Source organism: Cyprinodon tularosa, unplaced genomic scaffold, assembly GCF_016077235.1.
Source record: "Cyprinodon tularosa strain WSP-4 unplaced genomic scaffold, ASM1607723v1 ctg155, whole genome shotgun sequence".
NCBI classification, from domain to species: domain Eukaryota; kingdom Metazoa; phylum Chordata; class Actinopteri; order Cyprinodontiformes; family Cyprinodontidae; genus Cyprinodon; species Cyprinodon tularosa.
The window spans coordinates 593,176-605,525 of NW_024038386.1; the positions used below are offsets into that span (position 1 = coordinate 593,176).

The window sequence follows — 12,350 nt, forward strand, 5'->3', positions numbered from 1 at the left end:
AAGCAAGAGTTTGGAAGGCAGTTAAAAAAGTTCAAGAGGAAGAAGAGATGCTCTGCGGCATCTTAGGTGGTGACAGACTGGAAAACAGCCTATTTATATCACTGTGGCATTTCAGCTCTGGCCTCCAGGACACTGTGTTTCTGTTTGTAGCACCTCTGTCTGAAACTAGCCAGCCACTGTCTGTGGTTTCTTTCTTTGTGTAACTTAACACTGAAACATGTTGCCTTAAAAGGACCAGTCTCATTATCATCCAGCATGATTCAAACACTAATGATAAAGGAACTTTTGCTGTCAGCAGAAATATGCTAAGTTTGATCATCAATTAGAATAGAAGATTTTTTTTTTCCTTTTTTAGAATTCTATTTTATTGTCATTAAACTGCCGCAAGTAGAAAAGCAACGGAATTAATTCTCTGCATTTAACTTAGAGAGCAGTGGGCTGCCATTGTGTGGCACCTCTTGAGCAGTGTGGGGTTAAGGTTCTTGCTCAGGGACCCATAGTGGCAGTCTGTGGGAGTGGGGCATGAACTCAGCGCACTCCCCCTGCAATTAGTCGTTACCCAATAAATACATAAAGAGATCCAATTTAAATAAGGAAGGTAATTCTTAAGAATAAAAGCATGTAAAGCATTCATAAAAAAAAAAACATAACAGCAGCAGTAATATAAAATTTAACTCTGCCCACATCCTGAGACCCAACTGGGAGCCTAAACCCCGCCCTTCTCTATGTCGCTTCAAATGACCCCCACGGCCTGGTTGTGCTCTAATCCAATTAGCTTTAGGCCTAATTATGCTAGAAGTGACTGATTACCATTGTCTGCATGTAGAAATGGATGAATAGGAAGTGATTAGCAACCAGGCCAGCACTCGGTAGCCATTAGCACCTCTTCTCACCTCTCGCAGACCTTGAGGGGAAAGAGAGGAGATCTGACATTAAGACTTTGTTAGTGTTGAATGTGCAGATGAATCCTTATTGGTTGAATGAGTAATTGGCTGAGGCTGAGAGGGAGGGCTGCAAAGTGAGAACAGGTGGAGCTAATGGGGCTGATAGCGTAGCACCTTTCAAATACCACCACTATAGAAACTTTCATCATGCGATAAATTACAGCAATATGAAAAAAAAACATGTTAATAGACCTCAAACTCCTAAACATTTTGAGACTCTGCAAATCTTATTTACATCCAATTTGTTTGTGTTTTATGTCACATAGCAATTGTAAAGGGGGCGGGGTTAAAAAAATCACAGTGTTAGTATTTAACACCCTGAGTTAACCCCCTATGTTCAGCCACTCATCCCTTATTCGTACGAGGTGTTACTAACAGCTTACTTGTCATTGTTTATGAAACATGTCCCCCGTAGCATCATTCTGCCACCACCATGTTTCATGGGGAGGAGGATGTCTTTAGGGGGATTTGCAGCGTTAATTCCCTGCACAGGAGGTGTGTTTAGGATTAACACAGCAGGACTCTATTATCAAAGTCTGTGGGTTCTATAGACAGTTGGTTTGAATATTTAAGTGATATAGTCTGTGTTTTTACTTGCAATAGAATGAAGAAAATGTTAATCCCTTATTTCCATTTAACTTAACATGTGAAAATAAATGTCAAAAGTATAGAGGAAAAAAAAGATAATACTTATTACTGAATGCATTTTTGTATCTATCTGTATTTAACAACAGATTACATGCATTGCATGTTTAATTTCGCCAAACTTACTTTTTAATCCCAACATTTGTTTGTCTTTCCACCAGCTTGTTCCAGAAACGGGGCCCAGACAGGGAGGCACTATGCTGACTATCACCGGTGAAAACCTGGGTCTGCAGTTTAAGGACATCGAAAATGGAGTGCGCATCGGGAAGGTGGCATGCAACCCTCAGCCGGACAAATACATCAGCCCTGAGCGGTACGTTGACACCATTCAGTCGTCTCCCTGTCCATTCACATAACTACATCTGAAATTCTCCTCTTCCCCGCTTGTTCTAGTCCCAAATCGATGTGACACTAGACGTTAAGCACAGCAATCTCTCCCTCGCTGTTTCATAAAACCGGTAAAGGTTAAAAGCTGTTTCCTCCTCTCCAAAAGAACCAATTCCCTTCAAAGCGCCCAGAGCTGCGCACGCTACCGCTGTGCTGCAGGCGTGCGGTCCTTCTAAATGTGACGGCAACCTTTTATTCCACAAATGATCAGAATAAATAAACTGACTCATGAAGCCTCCTACACCGAATGTATTTCTCCAACTATTCTGATTTTAAGAAGTTCAAGATTAATAACATTTTATTATTGGAAGTGGGTGGCTTCCATCCCATAAGGTTGCTCATAGCTAAAAGGTTGTCATGTGAACGCCTCCTCTCATTAGGTTATATTTACTGCTTTCTGGGAAATTCTGAATCACAGCGGGTGTTGTGGATTTAATTTAACTCTCTTTTAATAACTGCAGCAGTTCTTTATGTGAAGCAGATTATTTGGAGCAGCCTGAAAGTCCCGTCTGGATGATCTCGCTTCATGTTTACGCACAGTCTGTTCTAGTATGAGTGAGCTCTTTGTTTTAACGACAAAGAGGGTCAATTCAGCTCTGCAGATTGTTTTTTATTTTGCATTATTCCAGAAATAAATGATTTCATGTGAGTTTTTATTACCCTTCAGTTATGATCGGAAATATAAACACTATCCTGTTGGTGGTGCTTTAGATTCGAGGCTTCGCTCAAACTACTTAACATTCCTTTGACAGATTGATAACGGCTCTGAATTCTTTTACATTTTGTTTCCATAGAGATCCATACTTCAATATAGAAGTCATAAAGGGTTTTAGATCAGCCTTATGAATGTTAGTCTGATTCTTTCAATGTTAAGAACTGAAGAAGCCTTTTTAATGAGAGATCAAACAAGAATTAGAAGTCTGGTTGGCTCCAATGTAAGGGCAGATCTGTCATCAACCCAATGGCTGAGAATCTGTGCCAATAAAATTTAATGCAAGATTTTTGTTTATTATAAAAATCTTAAAAATCTATCATTGGTATTAATTAAGCATGTAAATATATGCTCTCTAGAACCACCTCTCCCTGTCTTTGTCTTCCAGCTTTAAGAGAACTAAATAGTAGAAGAAACTGAGTCGGATTAGATGGAGGGTGTGTACACTTTAGGTTTTCTTTCCGCTACCATTGTTCCTTAGTTTAGCTCAATCCACTTTATTATCAATTTTGACCAACATTCCTGTTACATACTGATGAAAAGCATCCCCACAGCATGATGCTGCCCCCTCCCTGTCTTACTGTAAGGACGTTGTTGGTTTTCAGTGTTATATAAAGTGTTTTTCCACTTTGCAGGTTGGCCAGAATATTCAGTTTTGTTCTCATGGAATCTAAAAAATTCTTTTGTAAACTGGAGTTATCTTTACATTGTAGAAATATACCTTTTTTATTTTATTTTTCAAGCATTTTATCAAATTGCTCACAGGTAGGTTCTGTTTACTAATTCAGTTATTTCTGAAGGTAGTGTTAGAGTAAATTTATAGGCATTAGAGTGGGGCAAGATTACCATTATAGTCCATTTGTTATCCATTCTAAAAACCTTTCTCTTCCTTGTCCATTTTATTATCTGTGTTGGTCCATCACCTGGAAATCCAAGGCATTTCAGTTTGTAGTGAAATACGCCTCTATCTCCTTTTCCTTGAAGCAGACGAGCTCATTTAGGAAAGAATTTGGGACATTCGTGACAGTTTGAGACGTCTCCAGTGTTCAGGTCCTTACCATGTAGCTCTCAGTAGACACTAATGTGCCATTTGCTGATTTTTACTGCACAGCCCCGGCTGATTTGGTTGTTCGTCTGCCTCCTCAATAGGAAGGAAAGGCAAGAGACGTGACTTTGATACTTTGACAGTAAAAACAACAGAACGCTTTGCTGCTCTCTCTGCTGGTGACAGGTGTCGCCAGAATGGGTAGTGGCATGTCAGTTGTGATCTATAATTTACAAGCTCTGATTTCATTTTTTTCTTGATTCTAGAGGAAACAGGTTGACTTTTTCTCCCAGATAGTGAAACCTAAGTAGAGCTGCATTTTACAAATGGAGTCAATGATGTGGAATTTGGTGACTGATAACAGATATACAGAAAGATCTGACCTGTAGATTCAAATGTTATTCCCAATTTTCATGACCTTTAAAATAAAACAATATAAAGAGTACCTGCTTTCTCTATACTTTATGTTGATTTCCAGAAAAACAGCCCAGACTGAGATACAGACCTGCCTCTTTCTGCATGGTGAAGGCTTCTGTAGAAATAAAACCATAGAAAACACAGATTATTATATATACATATGTAATATTTCAAAATATAAATAAGACTTTAAGGTCTTTGCCGTGGTTGATTATTAGTTTTTTGTTTAGGCGCCAGAGGAAAAATGTCTCCCAGCTCTCCAGTTTTCAGATTATCAACATTTTCTAAAACAAACAAAAAAATTACATAACTGTCTTTAGCTATCGGGTAAGAATCAGCTTTATTTTAGCCTTTTTTTCTGATTAAAAAGTTCCAACTTGTAGCTTTCAGACCAACCCTCAGCAACAGAAGGAGAAGAACGTCTCAGCGGCTGATATAAATCAATTCATTTTGCATCTATATAAACTAATGTCCCACATACAGTAGTGCTGTAATTAACTCTGCTTTTATATGTCGATATAAGAGGAAGAGAAAAATCACTGTCTTTGCCTTGTATTAGTAGTAATAGTGATTAGTGGCTGGTTTTTAACTTGCAGCCTGTTCTGTTCTAAGGTGTGCAGTAATTTTCTGCTCTATGCTCCATCCTACGTGACAAAACTGTTGATCTCAGAGGACAATCAGTTGTAAAATTGCAAATAAAATCAGTAAAATAATGAAATTTTAATCAACAAATACAACAATAGACTAAATACATTGTTGAATTTAAATACTGGATGTGATGGTAATATATGTGAATAATTGAGAAGATCCTTCTTACAGAAGGACGAAAACAGAATAGACCCAAACTACAGAGTGAAACAATTAGGTGGAGTAAAAGATGAACCTAGAAACACCCTTCTAGCATGAGGATGCAGCTGAAAGAGCTGCCCATAGCCTCCTCTCTCTGTGGTCCCTCAGCTGTGAGACTTCCAAACAATTTCCAACATTAGTTAGTCAAACATGATATTAGACCTACCGGTACACTTTTTAAAAGGATAAAATTTACGATGGCAGGTTCCCCTTTAAAGGGGCTGGAGGTGGCAGCTTTCCTTTGTAGAATAAAACTGATTTACAGACTTTATGGCTAATCTTTCTTATTTATACAACTTAAACGCCTCACTTTTACTAATAACGCTAACGTGGAATTCTTCCCCCAGTAACAGCATCTGCACTGAAGAGTGTGGTCAGAATAGCTGGGAGAGTTAACTGTTCCGATTTTAAGATGAAAATGTGGGTCAAGCATTAAATCAACTTGGATTCTGCTGATTTCTTGCTTCATATCTAGTAAGGCTGTATAATTAATTACATTTACAATATAATTGCAATTAAAGAAAATGTAGTTGGCAGAGGGACTTGATCTTTGGTCTTTTTAGATTTGTGGAGAATAAGATGGTAGATTTCTCACTCCAGTCCGTGAGGTGGTGGTAATAATAAAGACAGTCTGTCTGCACAGTCATGACCCAATCCGTACTGTTAGGTCGCTTGTGCATTCACAGCTAGGATATATACAGTATAGGTCACCTCGCTATCTGAAAAAAAAAGTAGAAACTACTTTTTTCCTCTCCTGAATTATAAAAAGTGTACTTAACTGTAATTTGTTAAATGTTAACGTCTTTTCTGAGCGAATAAATGTGCTTACGGTACATCCTTTCTGTTCATCCCTCGTCTGCAGCTCCGATCTGTCCCAGAAGTGGGGTCCAACCCTACTCCTTGCGGCTTATTTTTTCTGCCTGCAATTTGTAGATAATTGCAGTAATATGGGGTTTTATGTTTGCATTTTGTAGTACTTTTATAGTAAATTGTGCATCATCTAAATAAAGACACATAACGTAACGATATTTTGCTGGACTGCTCTGAGCGCGTCTGATGATGACGTCAGACATGCAATATAACCAAATGTAAAACTCATCCAAATCCCAGAAAAAATTATCATTTTAAACAATGGAAATTTGCATTATTTGATGATTTAAGGATAAAAATAAGTAATTTTAGTCCCTTGATTACATTTTATATGGCGACCTGGATGAATATCTTGTTGCACCTGCGCAAATGAGCTGATGGTACGGATTGCGTTCCTGGTACGGATCGGGTAGTGACAGGCAGAAGAAGGTACGCTATAGTAACAATATATCCGTGCTACAATGGACTCTTGATGAGAGAAGAAGGGAGGTCAGGCTTGTGGATGGTGCAGCAGAAAATTAAAATGTTTGCATTTGTAATTTTTGTCCAAAAGAAAAATGTGATTAGAATTTTTTTAATGCATCTATTTCTATTATAATTTCAGCTCTGTGGTGCTGCAAATCTGTTATAGTAGCAGCGCAGGAAGAGGAGAAGAGGGTGGGGGGAAGAGGAGGAGGGTGTGGTAGGCAGTTAGGCTGCCATCCTAATTATAAGTGATGTTTGCCATACGGAGCCATTAGTGGCCTGGTTTCACTTGATGTCCCTGTAACCCTATCAGATCTAGAGAGGAGTCTTTAGGACTGACAGCACAGGTCAAAGGTCAGGTGGTAGAAAAAGAGAGGTGGGGGTCATTTTACATCTTGGAAAAATTTGAACACGTTGTTCTCACCATTACTCCCCATCTTTTTTTGTGCTACCAACACTTGTACTTAATCCAGCCTTCAGTCAGTCTCTGTTTCTTTGATCCAGTTGAAGGAAGTAGAACTTTTTGTCATTCATCTCAATCATTAAATATTAACGAACTGGATATGACTTCACCTTGAAGAAACCTTTAGGAAGGGGAAAAAATATTGTTTTATTACTAGTGATCTGTGGATGTAACATCTTTCCTTTTCTATTTCATAATTTTACGCACTAATCTAAACGAGGTAACGTTTGAAGCGGTGAATCAGTACTAGCTCGGTGCAGCCACCCGTCATCTTTGCAGCCCTGTCGCAGCCCAAGCCGCGTTTCTAGCCGAGGACTGCCCAGCATTTTAATGGCGGCCCCCTGTCATAGCAGGAGACCTGGGAATAAATGAAAGGCAAAGTAAAAAACAATTGATGCGCACGGCATCGGAATGTGAAATTCATTGTCGCCGTTGTGCCACGGTTACCATGGCCACCTGCAGGGAGGAAGGAAGCAGCAGAGTTAACAACTTATCCCAGGGTGAGGAAGCTGAGGAGATGTGTAAGATATGAGCACGTTCAATTAATCAGCCTCGCTCACTGTAATGTTCTCTCTCCTTTCCTAAGCGCGCTCTCTCTCTCTCTGTTCTGCACTCTCGCCCTTTCTCTCTGTCTCATTCGTTCGCTCTGGCTAATTAACAGTCAACTGTGTCTCCAGTGGCTGAAATATGAAGTTTGTGCGTATGTGAGTTTGTGTGTGTGTCTCCTCCCTGCAGGCTGCACCACCACTCTTCTCGTCGCTCGATAATTTCTCCAGTGGATTTTCATTTGGCCGGCCAGCGCCCAAGGCCATGTGCTCTGCTTACGCTTCTACAGTATGAGTTAATGCAGGCTTAGTGTACACAGGAGCAGAGAGACTCTTCTATTTCAGATGAGATTTGCTCTGAACATTTGTTCTGTTGTTTTTATGATGGACTCACTGCAAATACAGGAGAGGCAGGTTTTAGACGTGCATGTTCAGATTACCAAATATTCCCTTCTAGACAGACATTTAAAAAAGTTTTACGAACATCTCCTACTTTGTCTTCCTCCTTTTTTTGTTGTAAGTTGTATTATCAATGTGTTCTTGGGGTTACATTAGAGATACATTTTTGTTTTTATGCATGGCCTCCAATAATCCCTTTTAAAAATTTAGTTTAAGTTTTTCTGAGAACCAACAGTATTCTTTGTACCTCAAAGCAAATATGTATCTAAAAGTGGGTTAAGAAAAATCGTGATAAATCTGTAAAAGGAACCTATTCTGTTACTGAAACTCCTTTTAGAATTTGTGTTGAAGATTTAAATGGTCTGTAAAGTTGTGTTACAACAGACAGTTGATTTAAGACTTTTGTTCTATTCATATACGGTGAAATGTTTGTTTATTACCAGCTTTTATTATCTTTAAGGTTTCTTAGCCGGTTTCACTTCGACCAAAACCTTGAATATTTTCGTTGGTTAGTCGTCTTACCCCATCAGAAGGCTGGAAGTCATTTAAACCTGCCGGTTTCCAAACTATTTCATTCCTGGGGTTCAATCCTTATCTGGTCACATTTCAAAAGCTTTGATCTCAACACTGAGTGTATATTAGTAGTATAAATGTTTTGGTTCTGTTGTTTTTAAAACCAGTTCTAGTTTTCCTTGTTTCCGTGTTTGTTTAGGTAAAGCCTTCTATCCAACTTAACACACTTCAAAACAAATAGACATGGAGCTGTTGCTTCTAGATGACCTTAGCCCAAACTAAACTGTTATCTTTAAGCAACCAGTTTAACTCGTCTCTCCATCTGTGTTCTTCCCTCTCCTCAGGATCGTGTGCCGACTGAATGATGCCACGGGTTACAGAGTGCAGGATGCCCAGGTGGAGGTCTGCGTAAGGGACTGCATCCACCCTGACTACAAAGCTGTTTCACCTAAAGCCTTCACCTTTGTGGCAAGTGTTTCTGATTTAAAATACTGCTCTGGCAAAAGGGTTTTCTTTTTTTAACTTGGGACAATCTTATAATTGTGTGTGACAGCCGTGTTAAAAGCACTGAGTTCTTCCTGACCTGCTTTACCCTCTGTCTCTTTCATTAGTCTCCATATTTTAACCGCGTTCACCCATCCGCCGGCCCTCTGTCTGGAGGAACAAGGATCACCATTGAAGGCAGTCATCTTAATGCAGGCAGTGCCGTAGCTGTGAAGATCGGCCTTCACAATTGTACCTTTGAAAGGTGAGAAAATCTGCTAAACATACAGATGTGCTTTAAAGTTTACAAAAAATATGTTACAGAAAATTATAAACCCACACTAAGCATTCAAAAAACACAAAAAAGAAAAAGTGATGATAAATAAAATTTAATGAATGATATTTAAGTAAAAAAAAAAAATATTGATTTGGAATAAATATATATATATATATATATATATATATATATATGAGATCTGGTTGAACTGTAAAGTGCCTTGAGATGACATGTGTTGTGAATTTGGGGCTATATAAATAAACTGAATTGAATTATATATATATATATATATATATATATATATATATTCTTTTTTTTTTTTTTCATATTTTACCAGCTGATTTTATTCTGTCTTTAAAGGTGTGTAGACTTAAGGGTGTGTAAACTTTTCAACTCCTACTTGCTTATATTTAGTATGTGACCGAATATCCGCCCTAATCACTATATATAGTGCAATATATAGTGCACTATATATAGTGATTACACCATTGTAGATGAGTGTCTAAATGTCTAGTGGACTCGGAAATTTCCCAGAATGCCGCTTGAAAAGTAGTGATCATCCATGGTCACTAGACGAGCAGATATGTCCCAAAATGCGTTGCAAGGAGAGCTTTCCTTGCAAAGCATTCTGGGATTTGTTGAAACAGCCCGCTGTCGCTACCCAACGGTGGTGACAAATAGCAAACAGGGCGTAGCCGCCGTGTGGGGAGGTGGAGTCTCGTGATCAATGGGAACTCTGTTAACTGAGTTCAGTATAAAGTCCCTGCTCTATATGTTGACGGATCTAGAGCCTTAGTCTTAAACGCTTTCCAGTTTAATTCCAGAATTATTATTTTTTTATAAAAGCAAACGTTCAGATAGGTTTATTTCAAGATGATGCAATGTCATCACTCTACTGAAGGGAAAGTGATCCTTTATCACCTATTTTAAAAGTGGATGTTTTGCTGTTATGCGATCCAAGAGCTGTACTAATTAAAGCTGTTTTTCATCAGAGGACAGTGCACACTTATCCTGTTTCAAGACATTGAAATAAAAGTAACCAAGGTTTCTGCTCACAGAAGTTTTAACCCATTTTACAGTTTGGCTTGCCATGACTGGTGACCTGTTGGAATCTCAAACATCTGGGCCATATTCAAAAAGGTTCTCCTTGATTTAGTGAGCAAAAGTCACTTAATGAAGTCCTTTTTACTGTGAAATGAAAGAAAATGTTGAACGTCTGAGTGTGCATTCACACAGACAATCAGAGATCATATCTAGGTTCATGCCAAGCATTATTAGCCAAGGAGGGATTCAGACATCTGCTGAGACTAGGGCTGCAGCTATCTATTACTTTAGTAAGTGATTAACCTATTAATAATTCTTTAGGCTAATCTCAAAAGATTCTTTTATTTAATTAACATTTCTAAATAAACAAACATTTAGACAATTGAATTGAGCATTGTAAAAGAACTGCACATGAAAACATGTCCAAATAATAAACATATACATATGTATGTTTATATTTTATATTATAAAGTTTTGTCTTAATTACTGCTAAGCAATGTAATCTTTAAGCAAATGACATGTTTTAGAGTTTGACCCATCACTTTAGGTATTGATGTGATGTGATTACCACATTAGTTGACAATTTTTTTTCAATAATCCCTGAAAAGCAACTCTGAGCGTTAGCTTTAACTCATCCGGCCAGTAAAATGAATCCTGCCCAATGAAGATGATAAAGTTAAGTAATTAATAATTATTTAATTATTAAATAAGTTTTTCCAATTTATTTTACTTTAAAATAATTTTTTTCCAGCATCTTTTTTGCCTCAGACACTCTTAGGTTCGCTTAAAGTCCTCATCACTATTTCTAATGTTTGCTTACTTTAGGAGTAGCCTGGGTGCCATTCCGAACTTAGTCCCGCCCACAAAGTTTGAGGTCGGGGAGGTTCGGTCTGGCTCTGCTCCATAGTAGCGCGAGTATTATCGCCCACTGTCAGGCGATCCAATCAAATTGTCAGGGCGGGCTTTATACGATGATGGACAGATGACAAACAGTAACGTAATCAACCACGTGACCAATGCGCGCTTGGGTGACAACAATAATGGCTGCCGCTGGAGAGTTTGGGTGAGTAGATTCTGCTATTAGGTCTGTTCTAGAAGATATCGACAGCAAATTAATTTTAAAAGAGGAACAGAGAAACGCGATCAAGTCTCATCTTCTTATTATAGGCGTGCAACTGCACGCTTTGATTTTTGTGGACAACAACTATGCGTCGCTTAACATACGTCACGCACTCCGTTGCTCTTATTGGTTGTAGGTCTATCCAATTGAGTGCAGAGGCATTTTTTTTCCTGGTTCGTTCGAAACACGCCCCATAATCACAGCTCTATGGAGCAGTATCAGACTCATATTCTGACTAGGATTGAGTCGGACTACGTCAGGCTACTTTAGGAGCTCCTTTAAGGTGCTTTGGCAATAAGATTTTTCTTGCCAAGGTAAAATTCTAAAAAATAAAAATAAAAAAAAACCTTACAAAATTCTAATAAAAAACAATTTTTCTCTTCTGTCTACCAAAATACTCCTTCAGTAGCAGAGATGGCAAAAGTACCCACTTTACGTACTTGAGTAAAAGTACAGATACTTGTGTTGAAAAATACTCTGGTAAAAGTGGAAGTACTGTTTAAACTTCTTTACTCAAGTAAAAGTAACAAAGTACAGGCTTGTAAATTTACTTAAAGTATAAAAGTAAAAGTAGAAACCACTTTTTCCATGCCGTTGCCTACATTTTAAATGGATGTCTGCCAATAGGACTAGATCTCCATTGTGTTCATTTTCAATCATCTCGTCGTCCATACTACTATGCTAACGCCACCGCCACCAAGCTGCAATGATTTGCAGCGAATGAATACCGCCGAATCTGTCGATTCATCTTGTAGTGGTGCGTCAAATGCAACGTAGATTCCCATCCAATTAGATTGAATTTGGTATTGATGACGTGAAAAATAATAACGGTAACTCCATTGAAATGATTCAAAACTAAAGTAACGAGCCAATTTTTTAAAATGTAAGGAGTAGAAAGTATAGATATTTGTGTAAAAATTAGTGCTGTCAAAATTATCGCGTTATTAACGCGTTAACGCGAGGCCATTTTAACGGCGATAATTTTTTTAACGTGAGATTAACGCTATGTGGTTTTATGGTACAATTTTCCAAGTACATCCCGCTGCAGCCTGCGGGAAGGCGGGGCTATTTTCCCCCAGTCTATGCATTTCTCATAGGCTTCGAGAGCGGAGCTCCTCAAGGAAAAAAGACGCTCATACACTGGGTGACGCTAGTGCCTTTTCTTTAAGCCC

At 38.5% G+C, this 12,350-nt stretch overlaps 1 protein-coding gene across 1 annotated transcript in view; it reads left to right on the forward strand.

Annotated features, from left to right (window-relative positions):
• The window catches only part of LOC119780114 (plexin-A1-like), a 241,063-nt gene that overhangs the window by 181,224 nt on the left and 47,489 nt on the right, over positions 1-12,350 (forward strand). The window contains exons 13-15 of the mRNA XM_038280016.1: positions 1,751-1,902; positions 8,599-8,722; positions 8,866-9,002. Coding sequence (XP_038135944.1) covers positions 1,751-1,902; positions 8,599-8,722; positions 8,866-9,002 — 413 coding nt within the window. The remainder of the gene's footprint in view (positions 1-1,750; positions 1,903-8,598; positions 8,723-8,865; positions 9,003-12,350) is intronic.